The 26264-nt window shown below is 37.5% G+C and overlaps 1 protein-coding gene across 6 annotated transcripts in view; it reads left to right on the top strand.

The window, feature by feature from the left end:
- cpeb3 (cytoplasmic polyadenylation element binding protein 3) overlaps window positions 1–26264 on the top strand; it is an 85940-nt gene that overhangs the window by 30959 nt on the left and 28717 nt on the right. For 4 of the 6 annotated variants that reach the window (XM_052027584.1, XM_052027588.1, XM_052027583.1 and 1 more), the window contains exons 5-7: window positions 13159–13182; window positions 16301–16468; window positions 16585–16674. In XM_052027584.1, the coding sequence (XP_051883544.1) occupies window positions 13159–13182; window positions 16301–16468; window positions 16585–16674 (282 nt within the window). The remainder of the gene's footprint in view (window positions 1–13158; window positions 13183–16300; window positions 16469–16584; window positions 16675–26264) is intronic. The other 2 variants (XM_052027589.1, XM_052027587.1) reach the window with 1 other exon arrangement.

Here is a 26264-nt window from a genome sequence, read left to right as displayed (position 1 = left end):
ACATCCCAGTGAACATTGTACTGGGCTAGGTGGATCTTAATTCCTCAAGTTTTCCTGAAGTCAATCTAATTGCTCATTTAAAATACTTGGGGAAAATATAATTATATTTGCATCGGGTTTTTTTCTTATTCTTACCTGGTTTAATATTTCAGCCTACATTGGAACTTTATTTTCTTCAGAAGAATATGTTGAAAAAATGATTAGAAACCATGCTGAGAAATTTAAATTAAAACTGCACGTAACAATTTCTGGTCTGTCCCAAGGGAATGTATCTTGATTTTAGACTCATCTTCTACTTTCTTTCTGATAGAAGTTAATTTCTTTTAAAGTAATAGGACTTTTCATCTTTCACTTCAAACGTACATCAAGTTGACTGCAACTGCTCAAAAAGAAAACGAATCATCTACAGTGCTTAATGGGATTTCTTGCACTTTATTGGTGAATGGATAGTTCAGTGAAATAAACTGTTCATGGAGGCCACTTTGTTCCACAGAAATGATGGGATTTGAGAGAACTTTTTTTCTTGGACAATTTGCAAAGGTAATTGTGACAAGGTTATTTGATTTAGATGAAGAATGTCTTGTGTTGAAGAAGGGAAAGCTTTAAATCCATCTTGTATTCCTGTGAGTGAAATTCCTTCTCAAGGAAAAGTATTAAAATTGTAACACTTCCACTCAAATTATATTCTTTGAAGTCTGGCTATTACAAAACTTCTGTTCTTTGGAAAAATAATATTCCCCAACAAATAGACTGATTCCACAATGAGCTTAAGCCTCGCCAATAGTGTCTTCCCATTTGGCCTGGAGCTTGGAACCAGTCTTAAAGTCCTGACTCATCGTGTCATTCTCGTTGTGATGCTTTCACCCTCCCATTAGTGGCTGTATCCTTAGCCATTTAGGCTCCATGCTCTTGTCTTTTTAAATTACTCTGCTTTAACATCTCCTTCAGGGATCTTCTCAATGTTTACACCATTGAGTTAAATTTGTGGTTACCCCTCCTATTAACCTTTTCTCTGACTCATTGTGTACGTTTGTCTGAATATGCCTCTAGGATGTATCTTACATCGTTGTAAATAAAGTTGTCAGCCTTTCTCAGGATATAATCTTTTAACTATTAATTCCAAAATTGATTTATTACTCCTGAAGATATTTACATATTTCAGACTTGGAAATTCAAAGCTTATCTCTGAAATTGTGATTCATTAACCGAAAGGAAAAGGGTGCCAAACAAGTTAAGCATCTTCACTTATGGTCTACTTCACTCCGTGATAAATCAATTTAAATGTAGTTTCCTTCCCAAGTTCAAGAGTCAGATTCAGTTTTTATTATACTTGCAAGCTTGGGATTGGAAATGGGGCAAACCTTAAGTCATACTTTGGGAATTAGGTCTCTTGATGAAACCGCTTGAACCATCGGTTGAACCTCCTTTGACGTTAAACCTGCATCCAAACCATCTTTTGATGTTTTCGTGGATAGCTCCAATATTGTTCAATAAAATTGGAAACAGTACAATTCGGACAAAATCATTGATTAGTGTCATTGACCTGATACTGTTTTATTAATTATTAATTTATAGTCATTATACCTGGGAAAGGTGTGCACATTCCCATTTTAGCATACAAATATTATCTTGAGCTCCAAGAAATATGGCTAAATTGGTGAGAATCAGACCAGAAGCAAATTAGTACTAACTATTTGGATCCTTATTTATCTGTCTTGAATTCCTGTGCTATGATCTGAGGTATGCTATCTTATTTGCACAGTACCTCAACAATGTAATACAGTTTGAGCAGAGGCTTGATCCACCCACATTGGCATATTTAGTTTACCAGAGACCATATCTCATATAATGGGGTAGCACGGTAGCATAGCGGTTAGCGCGATGCTATTACAGTGCCAGCGATTAGGGTTCGATTCCGGCCGCTGTCTGTAAGGAGTTTGTATGTTCTCCCGTGTCTGCGTGGGTTTCCTCTGGGTGCTTTGGTTTCCTCCCACATTCCAAAGACGTACGGGTAGGTTAATTTGGGTTTGAAATGGGTGGCGTGGACTCATTGGGCCGGAAGGGCCTGTTACCACGCTGTAAATAAAATTTGATATCTGTATCCAAGTCTGAAATTTCTGCTTAAAACTGCATTTTGTTTTTGCAGATATTGCAACACTGAAATTTATCTTAAGTCACATTATTGCTTCAAATTCTGTTTGAATACAACGAAAGACAATTGCCAATCTAGATGTTTTGATTCAGAACAAAGCTTTTTTAAAAAATCCAGTAAACTAGATTATAGAATAACTAGCTATTCACTGGACTGGGGTGAGTTACTCCAGCTGATTCTATTTGTATTGTGGCTCTATCAGTGGCCAAACAACAACAGATTGGGACATGATAATATGAAGCTGTTGTGATTTATACAGACTTCAATTGTTTAAGAATATTTTGGGTCTCTGGTGTTGCACTTTGCCTGAAGTGTTAAAATAGGAAAAAATTATTTTATTTCTCGTTCTGCCTTTTGATTTGGAATCTTAGATATTCAGTTCCGTGATAGGGACTATTTTATGTTCACCATAACCACTTGGAAGACTTTTAAACTTTTGGCTGTCTTGAGTAAAGTTTTTGCAAGTTTTAACTTCATTTGTATGATTGAAGTTTTCTTTTGTTCTGATCTTTAGAATAACTGAATTTCTTCTATATAGCCAAACAGCAGGAGGAGACTGAGCATTGTGATCCTTGTATGGAGGCTATCAACAGTTCTGTTATTCATACATGCCTGTACCTCTCTGGCATCAACTTAGTTTCTTGCATTTGCTTTTGGTCTGTCCTTTTGCTTAGTTTCTTCCCACTTCATTTTATTTTCCATTTTGTAACTTTTTGAATAAGACTTTATTTATGAAGTTTGATCTTTCAGGGGATGACTAAGATAATCCACAACTTCTAACCTTTGGAATATTGTTTACTTGCTGTGTTGCTTTGACTGTCTTTGAATGATAGAGTTCATTCATTTTATAGAAGTCCACAACAATTGCATTACATTGCAGATGTTGTGGAGACCATCTTCCATTGTATTTAATGTAACAATGAACATGTCTCGGCTCTCTTAGTTTGGGGGTCACTTGTTTTCCCTGACCCAATTTGTGTTTTTTGAAAGGACTTGTGATTTTGGAAATTGGCAATACTGAACCCTAAAACAAGGCATTAACTGATTATCCAATGAAATTAAAAGACCTCAAATCTAACTCTGAGTCATTTCAAACATAAAAAAATGCTCCAGCAGATAAAGCAGGGAATTGAATGTCCTTATATATGTGATCCTTGAATCATAATTAATGAAGGAGGAAAGTATTATAAATAATTCAGCAACTCCTCATTAATGAGTTACTGTTTGCCAGGTCTGATTATAGACTGCTGCTGATAGAATCCTTCAATATCCTTCAATTCCCTTGGTCTTTGAAATAACCTCCTTTAAATAATCATAGGCTATGATAAAGGTTTAAATGCTTGTTAGCGATTCAGTGTGATTAGAAAGCACTGTTACAGAGATGACTATCCTTAAATTTTATTTAATGTAATTTTTAGCAGAATATAATTAAATAATAAAATAATGAAGAAAACTTCCAGATGCTGTCTACAAAATGTTTAGAATAAATTGAGATATTTTTCCCACCATCATCACGATATCCCTGTCTTCACACCCCACCCCGCCATCACTGAGATGGTATGACATTGAGCCAAGCAAAATAGAAATGACCCATTTGAGTCTTGCACTAATCTACGTCAGTCCTGCTGGAATTGCAAAAATTAAGTTCCTGTTGCTAGTTATCTTTATGCTATGTCAGTGGAAAGCTTGCATGCATTCTCTCTGAAATTTAGTTGCATGTTAATTTTCTTCAGTTCTCTATCTATTGAAATAAAAATCTTTATTTGCATAAGTATCAAGAGACAGTGCCTCAAACCAGTGTGGCTGAGAAATAAAAGATGCAAAGTATAAAATAATTAGTGGTCATTTGTTTGCATCATTAGATTAGGAAATGTACATGTAGTGTACAAATGTGTTTATACAATCATTTTGGCATATAGTAATATACACTTATTTTCAGATAAGTGGCAGGCTCGGTGTATTGATGTTCTGTAGTTAAAGATGTACTAGTTTATTTAATATGTACAGCGCAAACATCATTTGGCCCTGCAATCTGAAAATCTCATTGAGCAGCTTCAATACATGCCCTTCATTTTGCATTTATATTTTGGATATATTTGACTCCTGACTTTTTATTTAAACTTTCTGTTGCTTGAAGATAAATTTGAGCTTTATTAGATTGAGTATTAAGTATCAAAATTTCCTAATGAAATAAAACTTGTCAAAGTGTAGTTCCTGCAAAGGGCACATTCAGGGAATGAAACAGTGAAAGTTGCAATCTGCAGTGAAGAAGTGTGAAATATTGTAGCTTGGGAGGAAAACATGAAATAGAAAAGTATACTTAATGGTAAGCTAGGAAAGAATGCACATGAACCTAGGGGTTTAAGTACACAATTCCCTCGAGTACATGCGCGGATAGCTAAAATTGCAAGTTTATTTTAGGGTCTTATACAGCCATAGAGTAAAATAAAGTAGCAATGATAAATTTCAAATGTTCCATTGTAGAATAAATATTGGGCTGATCTTGCTGGCTATTACTGGTGGTTCTGACTGGAAGCTTGTGCCCCGTCAAACATGAAAGCCTACGTCTTGCTAGCAGATTAGGAACACCAAATCTGGCTCTGATGCTGGACTGAATGTTAGGTACATTTGAAAGTTGTTTAAAAAATCAGTTACAGCATTTGTAAGTGGTATAGGCTGGTTCCCACCTTTGTTAGTTGGCAGAATGTTTTCAGAAGTGGGAAATCCTCTCTCCACTGTCTGATAGCCCCTTGCCTCTCCGGACTTGGCACTGGGCTTTGAGACAGGGAGGACCAGTAGGATTGGCCCTCTGTGTCCAGATCAGGTAAGTGCAGATGTGTCATAAGATATAGGAGCAGAATTAGGCCATTTCGTCCATTGAGTCTGCTCTACCATTCAATCATGGTTGATTTTTTTTTTAACCGCCTTCTCCCCATAGCTGCTTTACCAATCAAAACCTATCAATTTCTGCCTTAAGTACACCCAATGACTTGGCCTCCACCACCCTCTGTGGCGATGACTCTCACAGATTCACCACTCTCTGGCTGAAAAAAAACTCTCAGCTCAGTTCTAAAGGGATGTCCCTTTATTCTGAGGCTGGGTCCTTGGATCATAGACTCTCCTACTAATATAAATATCCTCTCCACATTTGCTCTATCCAGGCCTTTCAGTATTCAGTAGGTTTCAATGAGATCCCCCTCTTCACACACCCACCCCCCCCCCCCCCCCCCCATCCTTCTGAACTCCATTGGGTACAGACCCAGAACTGTCATATGTTGATGCTGCTCATATGTTTAGCCTTTTATTCCCAGGATCATTCTTGTGAACCTCCTCTGGACCCTCTGCAGGGCCAGCATATCTTTCCTTGGATACAGGCCCAAAATTGCTCTCAGTATTCCAAATGCAGTCTGACAAATACTTTATAAAGCCTCAGCAGTACATCCTTCCTTTTATATTCTAGTCCTCTCGAAATGAATGCTAACGTTGCATTTGCCTTCCTTACTTACTGACTCAACCTGCAAGTTAACCATAAGGGAATCCTGAACTAGGACTCTCAAGTCCCTTTGCTTCTCTGATTTCTAAATTATCTCCTTGTTTAGAAAATAGTCTACACTTCCATTCTTCCTACCACCGTGCATAATCCATAATTCCCTAGTATGTGGGGGTGACTGTGGAAGGTGTTTCTGAGAAGGGATTCACAGATGAGATTTGGCCAATTAAAGCTACCGATGCTGTATAAATTACATTCAAGAAGATGGTACTAAGGGTGGGAATAACTACAATAGTTCTGTGACAGTGTCCATTAAAGCATATTTAATGTACTCAAAAAGAATTCTGGTTGATTATATGGGAAAATATATTTCCTTAGTTTGGGAGTCCTTGAGAAGAGACTATCAGTTTAAAGTTATTGAGAGTAAGGCAAAGTTTGGAAAGGAAGAGGGTTTTGCAGCATAGAATGCTCTTTACCACAGAGTGGCTTTTACAATGAGATTTACTTAGTATTGCTAAGAGGCAACACAAACACTGGGCTGACTGCCCTCCTTTTATGCTGCAATAACGTATGGTTTTGTGGTTGTTTACTGTAGACACTTGTGGCTAGAAACTTTTCCTATATTTTGCGTTTATCCCAAGGATAAATTGAGTACTCACTGTGATTTGATTCATTCATTTGGCCCTTGAAATTTTCTGTTATGTTTTCATTTCTTCTTTTAATTGAAGTGCTGTTTCTGTTTGTCAGTATTTTGTTGATGCATTATATATAGATCTTGTTTTTTTGTTTAGCTTTGATTTTGGTATCAGGAAGCACTACCACTTATGGCTATCGAATTCTTAACAGCAAATTTAATATTCCTATCATGTGTTTTGTACATGATCCAATCAGCTATAATGTGGGCGCTATGGAGCCACCTTCCTGAGATTTCCGTCTTCTATATGTTACTCTTCCTTGGCAATACTCTGCTGAATTTGTATTGTGTGCTCTCTGTAACTTTAATCTCCTTTCTTTAGTGGGTCACTAATTACTGACCCTGGATAAACTGTAATTGTGGCATGACTACTGCTTTGTACAAATCAATCATTACTGCTTCACTTAATATATCTGTCCCCGTAAACCAAAAAATTCCATTATCTTTTTTAGCCAAAAGCTTTGCTCTTGTGGATTAAGTGAATGATGTACTTCAACCCTAATGTCAGTTTGCCCAATTTTGTCGTTCTATTCTACCTGCCACCTAAACCTTCCTTTCTTCATTGCTTTTAGTGTTTTTCTGTTCTCCCAAAGGGCATTACCCCACATCCTATGTACATACAATTACCTCTGCCACCTCTCTAGCCATTCCATTAATTTGAAATCCTTTACACTCCTTGTTTGCCAACTTTCTGCTTTAGTGTCATCAGCAAATTTCACGTATATGTGGAAATAGATACCATGGAGGTCAATAGTTGGCTGTATTTTTACAGATGAGAGTTAGATCCAGCACTAAGCCCAGAAATAACCTACTTTCAACACGTCTTTCCAGTTCCAACTGTGTCCATTTACTATAACTCTTCTACATCTCCTTTGTCAAACAACTTATTTTTCAAACTGCAGCATTTCCATATATTGTGTGTCCCAATATTTCTACCAAATCTCATAGGAACTCTCTTAAGATTTATGAAAATCTGTATGCATTATATTCCACTGCATTCCATTTTTCTAACCAATTGATTTTTATTCAAATGATTGGAGCCAGATCTTCCAGTGAGTCGCCAAATATTAGCAGTTACCTGTCCATGGGATCAGCGTAGTCCCATTTGCAATTTTACATTAGGAACCCAGCATCCAGCAGGTTGGTGAGGCACTGTGCAGCCCGGAGTCTCGATCAGCACAAGTTGTCACTGAGTGTCCAGAATGATTTTGACAGTGAGTGAGACGCTGTCCCCAGTCTTACCGACTATCAATCCTGTGACTTTCACAAACATTCAAAAATTCTAGGGTACTTTATAATTTAACATTACTTTGAATTTTTAATAAAGATGGAAAAAACAAACACTGGTACACACTTGAAAACAATTAATGGAAATAAATCAAGTGAGAAGATCAACAACTCATTCAGTGGCCAGTTGTTTCTTTCCAGGGATTTCAATAGACTTGCTTCACTTGTATTAACCTTAAGAGCTGGGATATTTTCCATTGGAATCCACTGGTGCAGCTGACACCTGTGGCCAACACTTAACTGGAGTGGAAGGCTGGAACTTCAGTCGGCACTTTTGTGTCCTGATCCTCTGCCCATTTAAATGACTAAATGTCAGCAGATCTGTGCTGATTTCCTAAACATCAGTATGCATTAATTTGAATGCTAGATTGAGTTTGCTCACAAATGGTATTATCTGACTGATCTATAATTAAGTTATCCCTCTCTTCCTTCTTGGTCAGTGGTGTTACCTTGGCTAATCTCTTGCCCCATGCATCCAAGAATTGAAAGTTGTAGCCATTATGTCCAGACCATAATTTTCCTTGTCCATAACTTCTGAGCAACCTTCAGGGCACATGGTGCGTTACTTTCTTCTGTTCAGGTAACATCTCTCTTTGAAATATAATGTTGAATAATAAGGATCATTACCCTGTCTTCAAAATATCCATATGTAATCTGCCTATTCTTGCCAATCACTATCCTCTGATTCTTTTCCAAAACTATTGAAGGTTGTCATTGTCAAAGTCAAGTTTATTATCATATGCACAAGTACAGGTGCAATGAAAAACTTGCAGCAGCATCCCAGGCACATAGCGTCAATATAAGCAGTGTTCACAAGAAAAACCTAAATGAAACACAATTTTTTTTAACAAGAAAGAGCACAATTAGAACAAAACCAAGTCCATTTTAGTGCAAAGTGGTCGTGGTGTTGCTAAACCGTAGTGATTAAAGTTGCACCGGTTGGTTCAAGAAGCAAATAATTGAAGGGAAGTAGCTGTTCCTGAACCTGATTAGTGTGGGACTTCAGGCTTCTTTACCTCCTACCTGATGGTAGCTGCGAGAAGATTCCCCTCTCCCTCAGTTCAGTATTCAAGTTTGTCCAGACTGGTTTCCACTATTGTCTCCATTGTCATTGACGTTCTCTGCAATGGTTGACATAATGATGCTCATACCTTTTTCTCTATTCCCCATGGTCATGTAAGTGGTTTTACCCCTATTGGTCAGGTGCAGTCAACACAATTCAGCAATTGGCTTGCCTCTAGTTTTCACATAATCATCTCCAAAGTCTACCTAGGATTCATCTTAAATCACTTTTCTCATCTGTGTGACTCCTTGTGCTGATAGCATCTGTAAGATAAACTGAGCTTCCACAAGGATGCTGCCAACATTAAGCTTCTCCTTGTCTGATGATGATGACCTGTAGATGAATCCAAACATCCTATGGTGGAACAGAGAAGTGACTGAACAAAACTATTTTTCAATTTGTATCAGAGCTGGAGGGTGGCTGCCAAAAACCTCTTCTGTTAGATGTTAAGGGTCAGCCAATCCTTTAGCCAAGATCTTGTGGCACAAAATTTGTGCCTCTCTACTAACTTTGGAGGAAATTTCAGACTCAACAGAGTGCATTTCCTACCCATTACTCTGTTGGCACCTGTTTGGTGAATCCAATCCAATCCAATCCAATCCTCAGCACCGAAGTATTGCTTGTTGATGGGGGTGTTCAGGAAGTAGTGCCATTATGCTGGTAGCCTGAATAAACTGTACATAAAGGAGACAAACATTTTGGTTGTGTAAGCCATGGCTCATATCGAAAAAAACTGTGAAGGCCATCAAATATTTAAAACAGTAGAAATGTTTGAATATCTCAAACATCAAAGAATTGTTGTGTGGGGGGTGACTAAGATGGTCAAAATGCTAAAATGGGAATTTTTTGGTGCTTGTAAATTGAAGTTAATTTAATCTTAGTCCCTTGTAACTGTTGCTCTCCATTTAAAATGAATGATGAAGCACATTTTTCATTGGGTCCAAATCTGTACAGAATGTTTGCATGGATTCCCAGCCATAAATCATGAGGATTACTGCAGCTTCACTCTCTTGCACCGAATTCCAGCAGCAGAGTGCATTCAGAAAAACTAGCGAACTGCTGAACCCAACTTTGAGAGCAGTATTTATGTTTAAAATACCAAAGTTGTAGTTATGCAGAGAGTCAAGTAGGTACTCTCACAACTGGTATCTAAGTGAGAGCTTAGACCAGCAAGGCATAGAAAGCTATGGACTAAGGGTAGGTAAATAGCTACTTAATAGTTGGTATGGACATGATGAGTCAGAGGACCTTTCCACTGCATTGTATGACTGACTCTAAAGTGAGGCAATTGTAGTGGTAAATGCTGATGTTCCTTTGCAAAATTTGAGCCATTGCATCCGTACCATATAATTTATCTTTGGATGCTCAATCAAGCTGTACCAATTAGCGTGAAAACTTGGCATTTTGTGCTCAACTTAGAACATCAAATAAACAAAGTTAATTTCAACAATATTTTTTCACTTCTATACTTGCCCTGTCCTATTGCTGTTGAAATCCTTATTCTCTTTCTTTGTATCCAGATGTAGCTTCCAAGTCCTCCCAACCTGCAAAATCATTATATACCTTTTACGCTCTAATCCCTGTTTGTTGATACTCCCACCTGGTTGTACATCTTGGTTTCACACTTCCCAATGGATATAATTTTTTTTATCTTCAAATACAAATTTCTTTGCATTCTCCTCGATAACCATCAACATCCTTATACCCTTCCAATATTTGCAGTCATTGGGCCTGAACTGTTATGTATCTTGCCACCTTCAGTTCTATCTTTGGTGGCAAGGGCTTCAACTCTATTCTTTTCAATCTCTCCTGAATCCCATTTGCATAATTTATTGCAATACACAAAAAGTGCTGGAGGAACTCGGAAGATCAGGCAGCGTCCATGGAGGGAAATAAACAGTCGATGTTTTGGGACGAGACCCGTCAGGACTGGAAAGGAAGAGGGCAGAAGCCAGAATAAGAAGGTGGCGGGGCGGGGGGGGGGGGGGGGGGGGCGGGCGCGGAGGAGCACATGCAGGCAGGGGATAGGTGAGTCCAGCTGAGAACGGGGAATGTAGGTGGGTGGGGGAGGGGGAGAAGATGTAAGAAGCTGAGAGGCGATAGGTAGAAGAGGCAAAGGGCTGGAGAAGAAGGAAGCTGGTAAGAGAGGGCAGTGGACCATGGAATAAAGGATGGAGAGGAGATGGGCAGGTTATCAAGGTGGGGGAAGGGAACCACAGGAATAAGGGAAGACAAAGAGGTGGGGGGTGGGGTGGGGGGAAGAAAAAGAAAGGGTGGGATTACCAGAAGTTGGAGAAATTGATGTTTGAGGCCACATCAATGTTGGAGGCTCCCAAGGCAGAATATGAGGTGTTGTTTATTGCTTCTTTAAAAACCATCTTTGGCAGTCATGCTTTCAATGCCTCTGCAAATCTACCCGTGAAATATTGGGCACAGTTCCTTTTCATTGTTGAAGTATTTGGGACACTTTACTGAATTGATGATGCTTTGTTGACTCAACTTGTTTTTGTCTGCTCCCTATGGACGACCCCACTGGAGGCAGCATCTCATCACAGCCAGGTTTGCTCAGATACAAAATTTGAATATGAAGGAAGTTGAGGTTTGTTTTGAATGTTATTAATCCAAATAAAAGTTGTTTTGGCAATATTCATCTGCAATGTCATGGTGAACAGAGGTTAGTACATGATCCGTGCAGCTAAATCCACAGAAACAACAATTTCTGCTTTCAGGTGTCTGTGATGGCTGGAACTTGGGATTATGTGACAAAAGGGATATTAGTGCAAGGTAAAATGGGTTAATGATGAGGCAAGTAAAGAGAAAATAGGGAGATGCAGAGGTAGGGTTAATGGAGATAGCAGAATCATAAGTTTCTATTTAACAACTTGATAATTCCATTACCCCTATTTAGACTTCAGTGAAATGAAATTATGTAAATTAACTGTTTTATTTTAAGCAATGAATTCTTTTTTTTTTGTTTGTGAACTACCCAGATTGGTCTCTGATGTTCCTGCATTCATTAGTGTTGTCTCCTTTAGCAGCCAGGTGATCAAGGCTGATAAATCAATTTATAGGTGAGCCACAATTCTGCTTTTATGTTGAGTACAGAGTTAAGTCAGTACAAAGTTTATAGTCCAAGGAAGTCCTATATAATGAGCATGAGATTGAATTAAGTTGTATTTTCTGCAAAGCAGAAACCTGCAGGGAAGAATCGGGTTTAGGCACTGCACGTTAACCTTTTCCACAGATCACTGCTAATTGCATTTTAAATATTTAATAATATTGTAAGTTTATCTTTGAATGTACTTTGTAATCAAGAATAATCCAAAGCACATTTTTTTATTTTTATCATCACTCAGGACTTGTTTGATTTGAGCTAACTTGGATTATTGTGATGGATCACATTTAAATGTGTGAACTCAAGTGTTGCAGGTTCTCATTTAGTAAACTGTTCATGTGTTTCCGTGATGAATTATAAGATTTTAATTCCTTTCTATAAAAAAGAATGTATTTTTCGCATCGGTGAAACCCTTTCTGGATTACCTTTAAAGATTTGACAACGTTGTTCACAAAATGAAAATTTTCTATTTAAATAAGTGTACTTTAAACATTTGGAGATGGAAAGGTGAACAACAAGGTTTGTGGTTCATATAGGTATCAACAACTTTGACTTATAACCAAATTTTAATTTAAGGAACAAATGGACTCGCAGGACCTTAAAGATAATAATGTCCAGATTCCTCATTGCACGGATGTACAAAGAGGAGGATCGAGCAGATGAATATGTACTTTAAATGATGGTGCAGGAAACATAACTTTAGATTGCTGGGGACGTAGGACCTGTACAAGTATGGACGTGCAACTGGGATTGATATCGTCACAGGAAGATACTAGTGATGTTGGGGAGCATTTAAACTATTTTTTAAATGTGCTTTTGCCCATTTTTAACGTAGTGTGGTTATGAATGGTTACAAAACAGATCAATCAAAGTACATGCTCATAATTTTATTTTCTGACTCCCCATCCCACCCCCCCCCCCCCCCCAACCAGTAAATCAAGCTGGTTTAATTCTGTTGTAGGGTTAAAAGTTAGTTCCTCAGTCAGAAATACTGATTGCACAAATATAATACAATTTCTCTGTTTAGTTACATACTAGATCAACTTTAGGCTATCTGGAGGAAGCATGAGTGAATTTTTTTTAATGGGAACCTGTTGGCAGCCTCTTCCAACCCAGTTTATTTGTTGAATTTGACAAAGCAATGGTGATAGTAGTGAAAAGCTTCAAAACTAGTTTGGTGAGAATAGTTTAAAAAAAAATAGGTAAAATTATATTTTTCTGTATCTCTGAAACACCTCCACAGGTAGATTTGACAATGAATTGCTTCATATCATGTGAATTTTGTGCACATTTCATAAAAAGATTACAATGTTTAATAGGTGACAGGACTACCCAATTTTTCTTTGTTTACATGCAGCAAGGACATTTGGGCGACGAAGAGGTAAAGTAACTTTTAATATTCAAGTGTTTGCTTTTCCAATCAAATAACATTTCAATACTATACTGGAGTGATTAACATTTTCCAGTTGCTTTTATTAACTTCTGGTTAATTACCACAATTTTAATTTACTTTCACGCCCTTTTGGGATTACCCTAAATGCTAAAGTGAACATCAAGTGGTCTGAAATTGGTTGGTTCCAGTTTGTTGCTCTGAAAATTCTTTCATAAGTTTAGACAAAATTAATTTGTGTTTCTTTTTAAGATTGTGGAATCGAATGGGTTTTTAATTGTGGCTCAAGAAATATTATTCATCAGCAGTTAGTTTGGAAACAATTATGAGATCTCCTTTGAGTCTAGTATTTTGTTTGACGTAAATGTACTTGATTTTGTTGTTTAAGTGTTTTTTTTAAAGATTCCAGTCATGGTGTCCAGAGGGAGTGTTTGAGTGCAAATCAAGTGCTTCCCCGTAGAAGAGAGACCGGATCTATTATAGAATATCCCATGTCTCCTGTGTATTTGCTAGGGGCTTTAATGCCTGCTCACCACCTCCATCTGGACAGTGTGAGTGGCAGAAGGAAACCGGAAAAAGGACATTTTAAACCTGGGGAGGAACCAATATAAATGTTCCCAGTATTTCCTCATGAATTCCCCTTGATTTCCATTCAGTTGGGTGGCTTGATGGTTTGCAAGATGCACTTAAGTAGCCATAACTATTCAGGAACATATTCCTTCTTTGCCTCAGTAGTCCATGAGGCTACACATACTCCAGAATAGGTTATTCAGGCCAAACCACCTAATTGACTACCTTTTTATGTGCTGCTGCTTTAATACACTTGCCCAAATGATTTAATTGAGTTACTTAACTCTGCTGTGTCTTCAGTATGTTTATCTTAATAGTTGTATGTAAACTATACATTAAAATATATACTAATATAATTTTTTTAAGTCATACTTAGACTGTAGAATGCATTAAGGCATGTAACTTGGGTCAAGAACCTGTGCTTGATGCTCTATTTATAAAAGGATAAACATATCTTTGCCAATGATCATGGTAAGTTAATGATTTAATTGGGTCTTTTTGCTCAGTTGTTGTGTCAGAAATAAAGGTTTTTATTAATCTTCTGGTTTGGCTTTGGGACTATAGGGCATAAACATAAGAAGCAGAACTTCCAGAAGCAAAGTTAGGAAACACTTCCAAACGCACAGGGTCATAGAAGTTTGGAAAACCACCAAAAGCAATAACTGATTCTGGGTCAATTGTTAAATTTAAATCTGAAAGAAATTTTTGTTAACCAAAGTCATAGGGATATGTTATTAGGTCGCACAACAGCTAAGATCTTAGTGAATGGGCTGAACAAACAATACCTGTTCCCTATGTTCCTCTGTTGGTAGATCAATAGATGGTCTGCATTTTTGAACTTTATATATTTGGTGAGTTTTATTCAATTGTTTTAAAAAAATTTTCTGCATCTTCTAGCAATTTCCATAAAGAATTAATTAAGAACAAGTTTTTGCTTAGGGAAGGTTCTTAAAAAGCCCCCATTGGAACTTTTGGATCTCTAATGCTTATATCACGTTAGCAGTCTGGTTATCACAGCTGTCTAGTTTCTGGCCTCAGGTGGTTCCTGGGGTTAATACTTTAAGTTTTGAAAATCAGAACAAAGTTGGGAATGGCTGCGAAGGCCTGCTAAATCTCTGTAAAGTTACCAAGTGCTTGTTAACACAATTTGCCTATGGTACCTTGAATGAGATGCTGGAGATGCAACAACTGCTGCTTGTGGAACCTTGCACTGCAGTGATATGTGACCATCAAAAATGGTGCAAAGGGAAGTAATTGGAGGAATATTTCTTTCCTCCCTCAATTAATTGTGAATTCTTCTCATTAATTTTTCCCAAATTCCTGCAGTGAATTTAGGAGAAAGTTTTTGAATATAGCTTCTAAAATTACATGGGGTGGTTGGAATTAAAAGGGGAGAAACTGTTGCATCAGAATAGGGTTTATTATCACTGACATATGTCATGAAATTTGTTGCTTTGTGGCAGCAGTACAATGCAAGACATAAAGTTACTGTAAGTTTAAAAAAAAAGTGCAAAAGAGAAATAACAAGGTAGTGTTCATGGACCGTTCAGAAATGTGATGGCGGAGGGGAAGAAGCTGTTCCTGAAATGGTGAGTGTGGGTCTTCGGGCTCCTGTACCTCCTCCCCGATGGTAGTAACGTGAAGAGGGCATGTCCCGGATGGTGAGGGTCTTTAATGATGGATGCTGTTTTCTTGAGGCACTGCCTCTTGAAGATGCCCTTGATGGCGGGGAGGGTTGTGCCCATGATGGAGCTGGCTGAAGTCTATAGTTTATTGCTGTATCACCATTCAATTACATGAATGCTGAAGCGGTTTACTTGACGTTGGCAAGTGGAGCTTTTATTTCATAACTTTAGAACAGATTTACATGGATATCTGGAGAACACTTGTCAGCAGTTCTTTATTACTTTTGTGTAAACATCATGCCAATAAGCTTCTAATGGCCATTTTAATGTACTTACAGTATATCTTAATATTCTTTCAGTATTTATCCAACAGTGAGTTGGAATCGAGAAATTCATAAATACGTATTGTTACAAGGAAAAGTACTTGTCTTCTCCCTTTTTTCCTTCCAAAGAGTTTGTTACAAAGGACCCCTCCTTGAATTGACGTTGGACTTTAACCAGACTGCTGAATCCAGAAATTTCCAATTAATCTTTCATACAGCACCAAAGATGGCATATAGTTTCTAGCATTATTCAGCTAAAAGTTTAGGTCCATCTTAGGTTTTGTTTGCTTCCTCTTTTGTGTGTGACAAACAGCTGTGATATTTTTAAAAGAAACATTTTGATGGAAATGATAAACTTGCTTTTAAGCTTTACTAATGTCACTTTTTTAAACATTGAGAAAACAGTGTATTAATATGGCCTGTAATTAAAAGTAAATATATTCTTCCACAGTTACATCTTCATGCTGAGCATTAACAAATTGGTGACAATGCAAAGTTCAGGCCCGTGGGAGAAATGGGAAACATCAATTGAAGTTTCAGAATAATTTTCAGGTTTGTTTTCACTAGATCGAAGTGTAAACTGTTTTTCAGGTCGTTCTTCGCTTTTTCCTATTGAAGATGGTTTTCTTGATGATGGTCATGGTGATCAGTCTCTGACATCAGGTTTAAACTCTCCAACCCGCTGTCAGAATGGTGAAAGGGTGGAACGTTATTCACGAAAAGTCTTTGTGGGAGGTCTGCCTCCAGACATTGATGAAGGTACATCTTGTAAATCAAAATCTTCTGAATTCCTTTTAACACTCAGTGTTATTGTGTGGAAGTAACTTTGGTGGCTTTAATTTTTAATAAAACCCTGTTCGTGATGTCTCTTGTAGATGAAATCACAGCTAGTTTTCGTCGATTTGGACCTCTGGTGGTGGATTGGCCTCATAAAGCTGAAAGCAAATCATATTTCCCACCTAAAGGTAATGAACTAATTGAACTCTTGAAGAGACATGGATTTGCATTTGAGACTCGTATATCGGAATTTGTTACATTTGCATATTGGAATAGATACATAACCAGTCAAATATCTACTGGAAACTTATAAATATTGTAAATTATAGTCTGTTACAATATTTATGGAAGGAAAGATATATTTCTGGTGTTTTATTGGGGAAATGCATTTTGCTGTGTGCTTCGTGTCTGTCAAGGTACCATGTGTCACCCTTTGTGCTGAGAGTTAAAGCCATTATGGTAATGGCAGGTGTTTCCAGATGTAAATTTGTGTACAGTGTTTTAGATGTGTGTTTTTGTGTGTTGACCTATGTCTCTCATATTCTCTTCAATGCGTGCACACTATCCCCTCCTTGCTTTTTCTATTTTTCTTCTGCTTTTTATTTTTCTCTTTTCTGTGTCTCTCAGGCTCTCTCATTATCTTCTCGCTCTCGCTCTCTCATTCTATTTTTGTTTCCTCCATTTGTCAAGTAGCCTGATGAGAACCATTGTTTATTCATGAAAGATGGCAGTTGTGCAGGTCACATTCTTTTCTACATTTATCAACATTAGCCTGGTGGAGGAGGAAAAGCAGCAGAAAGTACAAATGTGAGATGGGTTGACAGTTTTAATGATGTTTATTCTTTTTTCCACAATGTTCTGAATTCCGAAATGGTGACAGTTGCTTGGGAACCACTTCTAAATAAGATTTATCTGTTGACCACTGCAATTTGGCCTTTATCATGTGTTCAGGTCTTGATATATGATGGGGAATTGGATGTAAATCATTTGTAATAGAGCAGAGTAATTATTTGCTTGTGAGCATTTCCAGTAGATGATTTGAACTCATTGCAAAATATTCTTGGACATGGAAAGCTTTGGATAAGGATTTACATTTAGCAATCTGAGATTGAATTACATTGTGGTATGTTATTCTGGTGATGAATGTGATGTGGAAAGCAATTTCCACCACAGTTACCAGTTGCTAGTGCTGCTAATTTAAAATAGAATGTATGAATAGACAGTCATAAATGATCTGGATTATTTATAACCAGGTTCAGTTGCTGTTGGAGTCCATTAAAAGATTCAGTGGTTTGCGCTCAGTGTTTTATTAGCACAGTTACATGCATTCATTCAGAAAGCTCACTGATCAAGAGTAATATTTCAAAAAATGATGACCAGTATAGGGAATATATTATTACAAACTTCAGCAATTCTACTCAATGAATACTGGTGCTGGAGATTTTAAAAGTTATTGACAGTGATGCTGTTTTTTTTAGGCAAAGTGGCAGCAGTAGTTTAAATGCTCTTCCCTCTCCCAAATCTGGCTTTAAAATTAATAAATGCTATTGTATAAACTGTAATAGACTATTGTATAGTTATTTAATATTTAGACTATTGCATAAATATTGTAATAGACTATAATTTACAATATTTATAAGTTTCCAGTAGATATTTGACTGGTTATGTATCTATTCCAATATGCAAATGTAACAAATTCCAGTATACCAGTGTCTTTAAGTAAGAATCTCATGGAGGAGTAATCTTTCATCTACCATGGGTAACAAATTTAAGGAATGGCTTTTGGATCTGTTATTGAAATTTGTGTTGAATATGCACAAAATTTATTTTGATTTTATGTTAACACAGCATCAGCACTGTAGTCGAGTTATGTCACTGCCTTGGGTTATTTGTGGAGGAGTACAAACTATTCATAGGATTTCAATATGGCTGGAGAGAGCAGAATTGCTTACAACCATATTTGATACATCATGTCAAAAGGACTTGAGCTTTGAAGCTTCTGTCAAGTCACATGCCTATAAATTGCAATGTCGGCACCCAAGTTACCAGCTGAAGAACAAACTCTTTTTCAAAACAGTAGAAATTTTTGAATAGAAATGGATCGTTTACAAAGTGTCATGCACCAGATTATTTAAGTGATAAGATGGTTGTTTTATTAATGCAAGAAGACCAAATGGTTCTTAATTAGTTCCCCAAATTTGATTGTCGCTTCTGATGTTACCACATGTAATTATTTGCTGCTTTGTCATCTCATCTTAGAATGGAACCCAATCAACTTTATAAAGGGGATTAAATCCTTATATAGATTTTGGGAGAGCAAAGCCCCAGTAGTCGTGGATGTTCTGTTAAAGAGCTGCCACAGATATGACCAGCAAATAACCTCTAATCCACTGTAATTTTTTTGCATAAATGTTCAGATAGTGTTAGTTACAGTGTCCATTTATGTCGGAAAGGTTTGGTTCTGCCAACCTTGACCCTTCCAGATAGCTGAAAAACCAAGGTGATTTTTAAGATTCTGTAAACTAAATTGCAAAATAGCAGACTTAAAGTATTTCCTTTTTTTTAAGAAAGTAATGAAATCTGTAACACTGACCACAGTAAATAAGATGATGTGCAGTTTAATAAGGGCAAGAACATTTATAGCATGTAACGTGTAGCTCTGTGTTCCATTTAAGGCTATTAAATAATCACTGGGATCATATGTCAATTAAGGGGTTGCTACTATTAACACTGGGTGAGTGCATAAGTACGTCAATTCAGAGGCTGAAGACATCCTGGCTCCAGCATTTGATATTAGAGAGATTGAAGTTTGTTCATAGTTTTTTTTAAACCATGATCTTGCAGTGTAATAAGAAAGAAACATAGTATGACTGTGTTAAGTGAGATTTTAGAATGCCCACTCATTGTTCAGTGTTGGATGATATGAATGTTTGGCACCTAAGCTATGTTTTAAATCCAAAAATGCACAGAAAATAGCTGAAGATGGGGGACATCTAACCAATCAAGGCACCTTCTGTTTTTAAATATTCTTTTAAAAAAAAATGTCAAAGTAATCAAAGGAGAATTGGATGGCACAGGAAGGAGAATAATTTTCAAGGCCATGGACAAATGATGGCAGAATGGGGCTGACTAGTTGATACAGTGTTAATGGACTGAATGGTCACCTCCTGTGCTATAATGATTCCATTCTATAGAGAAGGATTCTATATACAGAGAAGGTGTGAATTAAACCGGAAGGGCAAACTGGGTTATAGCAGAGTAATGCAGTGAGGCAGCTTTGGAGAAGGGGCATGTGTCTGGGAATACAATGTGTTGCATTAGCAATGCACAGGTTGGTATATGCTCAGAGAATGGTACTGCCATGGAGGAAGGGGCAGCATTTGAGAAAAGTGTGGAGTGGTTGCTATACATTGCGAGATGGGGCCCATTATTGAATGCAGGTGTTATGCCTTGTAAATCAAAGATGATTGGAATTCAAAGTGGGAGTCAGAGTTGAGAGGGAGGAGAATAGTAGAACTGAGACTTTATTACCTATTCCACCCCCTCAGCACCTTCTTTCCTATCATGATTAATAATCATTAAAAGCTGGATTTACAACTGTGAGCTGGGAATCAGCTGTTAATTAATTAGTGTCTTGTGTACTTTTATTGCATATTACTAAGTCTTGTAAAATTCGCTAACTTAAAGCATTAACAGCAGCTTTCCAGTTCCATGCTGGAATTTGGAAGGAATTTGGCTGAGTAGTATTGGGTCAGCCAATAGACCAACTGGTTGGGATCCTAAGAGATCTGGAGGTTAGTGGGGTAGAGTCTAAAAACAGGATCCTGAGAGGAGGAGGTGGTTATTTGCTAGGTTTCATTGCTAAGTATAAAATTGTTTTCAAAATTAGAATTGTAAAATTTAAAGATTATTAATTTGGATTTACCCGCCTAGAGTATTCCCACTGCCTAAAGAAGTTTGCAGGTTGGAGGTTTTGGTTAGATGCAGGCTAGAGAAAATACACTTACTGTTTTAACTCTGATTTGCATCAATAACGAATGTACTTATTTAACAATTAGTTTATGGAGCATGCACGTAGCAGTTTTAGTGGTCTGCTGGCTAGAAACAGGAATGCACCATTTGTTCCAAGATGGTGAGATCTGTAAAGAACGTGTTTGATAGACACCATTATTGGAATACTACTTTAATGCTGAGGAGTACAAAAGCCTGGTTTTATTAAGTCTTGTTTGGGCACATCAGGAGAAGGTCTTATTTGCTGGGCCTGTATATTAGCCAACTGTTTTCCCAGATCATCTGGGTTGAAGGTAAGAAATTGAAAAATTTAAACAAAAGAACTTTTAGGATCAGTTCCTGTATTCATTTAATTGTTGACCAAAATATCTGTCTTGTTGGCTGGTATTTCAAACCAGACAACTTACATGGACAATGTCAGTCAAATTTGCTACCCTCACCCATAACCCTAGAGGTCCAGAATGAACCCAGAAATCCTGGTGTCTCACTCATCTGCAAGCTTTGTTCCATTTAGCTGTCCACTTGCACCATAGAATCCTGGTGGAGTGCCCATTTGTTGAATGATGGCTAATAGGTTCCACCTCCCAGATGATCTGGCCCACTGCAGGGAAGGAGGAAGTGCATGGTAACGACAGTAGAAGTAAATAGACAGAACTAGAAACAGTTCTTTCGGGTGGGAGAAAAAGGAATGTTCCAATATTGACTGAGGGGCAGTCAGGAGAGAGAGAAGTCTCTGGTTAAACCAAGGGAGTAGATTGCTAGAATGAACTAAGAAACCTGAAGGAAAAGTGTTGCATGGGGAAAATAAAACATTGTGGATAGGTTTCAATGTCTTTGGAGACCAGTGTTGGAGAGATTAGGTGGCTTCTGAACTGAATAGAGTGGAATGATTTAAGGCATCTTTTTGTGAAATTGTTGAAAATCCCAGGGTCAATTTACTTTTATCCTCCACCATAAATGAAGAAAAGTAAACCAATGATGATGTTTAAAATTTAACCAGTGTTTCAGTGTAAAGTATTAAACATGGAATTAATTTATAAAGTGAAATTTGATGTAGAATTACAGGTTTTAGTTTAAAAATTAATCTTGAACCCCCAGAATTGTACCACCAATGTTGTGCGTTTAACATCTGGATTTCCCATCAGGTTATGATGTACTTTTGTTCACTAATATGGTTGAATAGGTTGAAGCTGTAACTTTGTTACAAATACCCCATTTTGGATATTGATAATTTTGTTAAGTAGCAAAGTCAAAGTTGAGTTTATTGTCATATACACAAGTACATGTGTTCACAGGTGCAATGAAAAGCTTACTTGCAGCATCCTCACAGGCATGTAGCATCAGATATACAACATTCACAAGAAAACCATAAATTAACAACATAAATTATACAAAATTAAACGAGAGAACACAATTAGGACAAAAAAAACCCAAAATCCATTGTAGTGCAAAGTGGTCAAAGTTATGAGGAGAGGCTGAACACCACAGTGCAGTGGAAATTTTACAATAGAAAAAGAAAGCTCAGTGATGAACTTATAAAATTATTTTCCTTGGTTTCATCCCTGGTTGGTAGCACTAAACTTCCTATATCGTAGTGTAGCATGTTGTGTTCTGCCTTCAAAATGAAGTTCAAGTTAAAAAAGGAAATTAAATTTCTGGAGGCAGAATACAATCTACTGTCTCTTGTTTGTAGAGCATTTAATGGTACTCACTGATGTGGCTTTCTAAGTAGATATGTTTAACTTAGTCAAAGACTTTACGATAAGAGTGTTAGATGCAAGAAGGTGAAATGATGGTTCAGATTTATCTGCTTAATGTGAGAATGATGTCCATTTATGTTAACTTACCAAAGGGGGCAACAGAAACTGATTTGAAAAAGCGTAACAGTAAATTTGTAAAAGCTCAACAAGGAAAAATGATTGGAGTGGGGCCAGGGGAAGAAAAAAAATTATGGGGCGCCATATCCTCGAGGCTGGACAGACACACAGACCACTGAACTTTTCTGGTTCTTTACGGTCCTTTGTTCCTGAGTTGTCAGCTTGTTGGAGTCATGTTGATTTGTGTAAATTGTTGGTAACATTTTGACCCTCATTGTTGTACTTTGACCTGTGAATTCTTCATTTTCAGTGTTGGTTGTGGAATACAAAGAGATGGAATTGGACAACCCAAACTTTGACTTCAATGTTTGATGCTGGTTCATGACCATCACAGTGGAAACCCAGTCACAGTTAAAATATTATTTTCCTCAAATGACCATGTAAATGAGAGAAAATTTGGTTTAAAAATGCAAGTTGTGACATCAGTTTAAATCTCAGTCAAGGTTCTAGATTTAATTTCCATGTGATGGATCAGCAACTTGAGCCAAATACACACGATAACCAACATTAAGATGCAGACATGGCTGCTTTCTGGGGTCCTGCTGGGCTAATCTCCATTCCTGACAAACACAACTGCATCATGTGATTTCTTGACAGATTTTAAAATTCAGTAAGGGCCACTGCCTCATTTTCTGCGCATTGATGCAAAGATCCAATGGCAGATATTTTAAATCAAATCCTCTAATCAAGCAGGTAAAGCAGATCTGTCATGGCATCTGATCATTTCTACTAAAATATTTACTGCAGCCTTTACGGATGACTTTTATTCCTTTCTGTCAGTCTGGTGCCAAAGGTGAAGTATTTGTACTACTTGAAAGGCCACAATTTTAGGTTTAAGCAGGTAGCATGAATTTTATGAAGAATCAGGATGAATTTGAAAGAGATGCTCGTGGTGAGTGATTTCTATTGTGCACAGCTGAATTACAAAAGTGCATTTAAAGCAAAAGATTGTTGCAAAATATTTTCAAGGACTTGTAGTAAATTATATCACTAAATGGAAACTCTGCCATAAGAAATTCCAACATCCATTTTTGGGTTCTTGTGTTCACTGTGGATGGGGCAAGAAGAAGGGAAAAGTGTTTAAAGTTGGCATGTTTCTAGGGTTTTACCGGTTGGAACCACCTGCTGTGCAGTGCACAAGAATAGTCTAGTTTGAATTTCTATTCCTTTCTCACATCAAGTTTGGAGATGGTGTGTATTCCTTTACTTTCACTGTTCTGTGTCACTTAAAGCAAGCTCAGTGAGGCCAGAGTTGAGTCTTGCATTAACATAACTTTCTTCCCTTTACTCTATGTTTGCATGATTTTCTGACCGTAACATATTCTAAGTCGTTGCAGCTTGTGGATGAACCTCAACAGTGGCAGCCACAAGGCAATTTGGCTGCTGTACTCTAATTCCAGTTTGTATTAATACCTCCTTTTGCATGAAGAGTTGCAATTGTTTTTATTACCCCTCTTAAATGTTATGATGGTGAAATACACTGTTACAGCCCTGCTATCATAAAAGCTGAGAGTGGCAACCTGAGCACAATTTCGGGGTCCTAGCTGGATCATCCTCAAATGAAAATGAAACTGATAACCCTCATTAGGCCAAGCAGCATCTGTAAATGGAAACAAAAAAGCTGATGGAGATTTGTTGGAAGAGCCCATTTCTGAAATGTTAATGTGTTTCTTTCTTCATAATGCTACTTGACCCCTTCTGAATCTCCAGCATTTTGAGTGTTTTTTTTTGAAGCTCGGCATCTGTAGTTTTTTCTTCTCCTTTGATCTTCCTGCTTTGTGCTTCAATCACCCAGTAGATCAATGTGGCAGCTGCCCAAAATGCTTTAGACTTTGCATATATAAAAAAAATTAGTTATTAACTGTATAACGTGGAGGAACAGATATGGGAAATAGTAAGGTGAGGGGCAGAAACAAATGCTTATTTTATTTTTCATATACCTGTGCATCTTGAATAGGCTTGCTGACTGTGGAAGGAAGGTTTTTTTTGTGATAAGCAGTAAGTGTGTCATCTCCAGAGGAAGTTGCCTTACTCTTGCTGTCTGATATAACAGGTTACCAAATTTCCATTGAAATATGAGCTTGGCTGGATGATGTCAGATTGCTTGTTTCTTTTCAACATTGATGCAGCATTGTCCTCCTATTCATGAATGGAGAGAGAGTAGGTTGCTGCATTTCCTAACCCTTATAATGATGGAAAGCTATGCAGAAGTGCTGTTATTGAGGATGATTGAATTGACCATTGGCTTTTTGGAAACGGGTGAATTTCATCTATTACTCACTGTGAAATTTTGTTTAGTTAATTCACTTTTTAGTGAATGACTTAAAAGCTCTAGCTATACCCACATTGAATATGATTCACCAAAGATTTGTTTCTTTTGTTAACCTAAAAAAGTCTTTTATTGATATCCTCTGAGTATTTTCTAGACTGCTTGGTCATCAGTTGACCAATTAAGATTTTGTATTAAACGAAGTATTTCCCAGGCCTTTGGTCTGATTGTCAAGTTGACAGATCCTGTCCCTCCACCATACACTTGCCTTGGGATGTGTTGATGAACTTTTGTCTTTCATGTGCATTGGTTTAGAACCACCTTTTCAGCCAACTTATGAACATGAGCAGGAAAAGAGTCTCATTTTAGTTTCTTTGTATGATTCACCTCATGTTTGTGATAAATTCCCAAGAAAATTATCTTTTTTGTCTGCAAAATCTTTGATAGGAGGTTATTTGCTAATGCCTCTTCTTCTATTGGTCTTGCTCGTTGTTCATTACATACTTTGTTAAATTAATTTTCATTAAGGCGGTGGACATGTTCAAATCTGATTAAGTATTAGAAGTCAGCATATTTCCTGTGTATCAGATGTTTCAGGGAAGAGGGAAGCAAAGATACTTGTGGGGTTAGATTTATTTAGAGTTTTTTTAGAACAAGGCAATTCCATATCGGGATTCATTATTGAACCAGGTAGTGAAAGGACACCAGTGCACCTTTGCAATTTCCTTATAAAATACATTCTGTTTCAGTTGGTCATCTGAATGATGTGAAGGCAAGGCAGTATATCCAGGAGAAGATAAATCCTAATCGCTAGTTAGACGTTATAAAATAATTACTCTTGAGACCTGGGTGGTGCTCACAAAGTCATCCCTTTACTACCCTTCAAGTGGTGGTGGTGGCGGTAGGCAGCCTTCTACAGCAATTCCAATGGTAACCCAAACAGTTCACAGGTTGGAAATGTGGCCACGAACCGAGTTTCCACATGGCAGAAGGTGACTGCAGCCATCAGCAAATCCATCCCACCGGTCTCCCAAACAATCCTTCGTATGTATGTATTGTACATAAGTTGGGTGTTTCTAAGCTAGGGAGGACCTGTACTTGCTCTGTCCTGGGCTCAGCACTAAATCCAGGAGCATCTGTGAGTAGCTGAGCCGCAGAGCTGGTTATACTTACCTGAGCCCTCTGTCTTCTGCCAGCCAAAACTCTTGCATCTATGAATGAAAAAGTTTCATTAAGTTTTTTTAAAAGATTTTTATTGCACTATGTATGTTTTAAAATTGCAAATGTAATTAATTAGTTTTCAAAACTTTTATATTTGTTTTAATTAAATTTTTTCAACTGTTGCAAATGCCTCTGATCATCAAAGTCATTTGGAAATGGTGGAAAGGCTTCTGACAGCATGAGCATGACAGCAGATATCACAAGACCATCAGGGAGATCTGTGGATGGCGCCCTGTAATCTTTCACCCTCTCGCTTGACAAGAACCTGTTTAACTCTGCTTTAAAAATGTACAAAGGCTCTGCTTTCACCACCCTTTGAGGAAGGGAATTCCAAAGTCTCATAATGCTCCGAAAAAAAAAAATTGCCTTGCCGATCATAAATGGGTGACCCCTTTTCTTT

The sequence above is a fragment of the Pristis pectinata genome, chromosome 12, assembly GCF_009764475.1.
Source record: "Pristis pectinata isolate sPriPec2 chromosome 12, sPriPec2.1.pri, whole genome shotgun sequence".
Lineage (NCBI taxonomy): Eukaryota > Metazoa > Chordata > Chondrichthyes > Rhinopristiformes > Pristidae > Pristis > Pristis pectinata.
The sequence above is the reverse complement of the archived record's forward strand: the minus strand, read 5'-3'. Positions and strand labels throughout refer to the sequence as shown.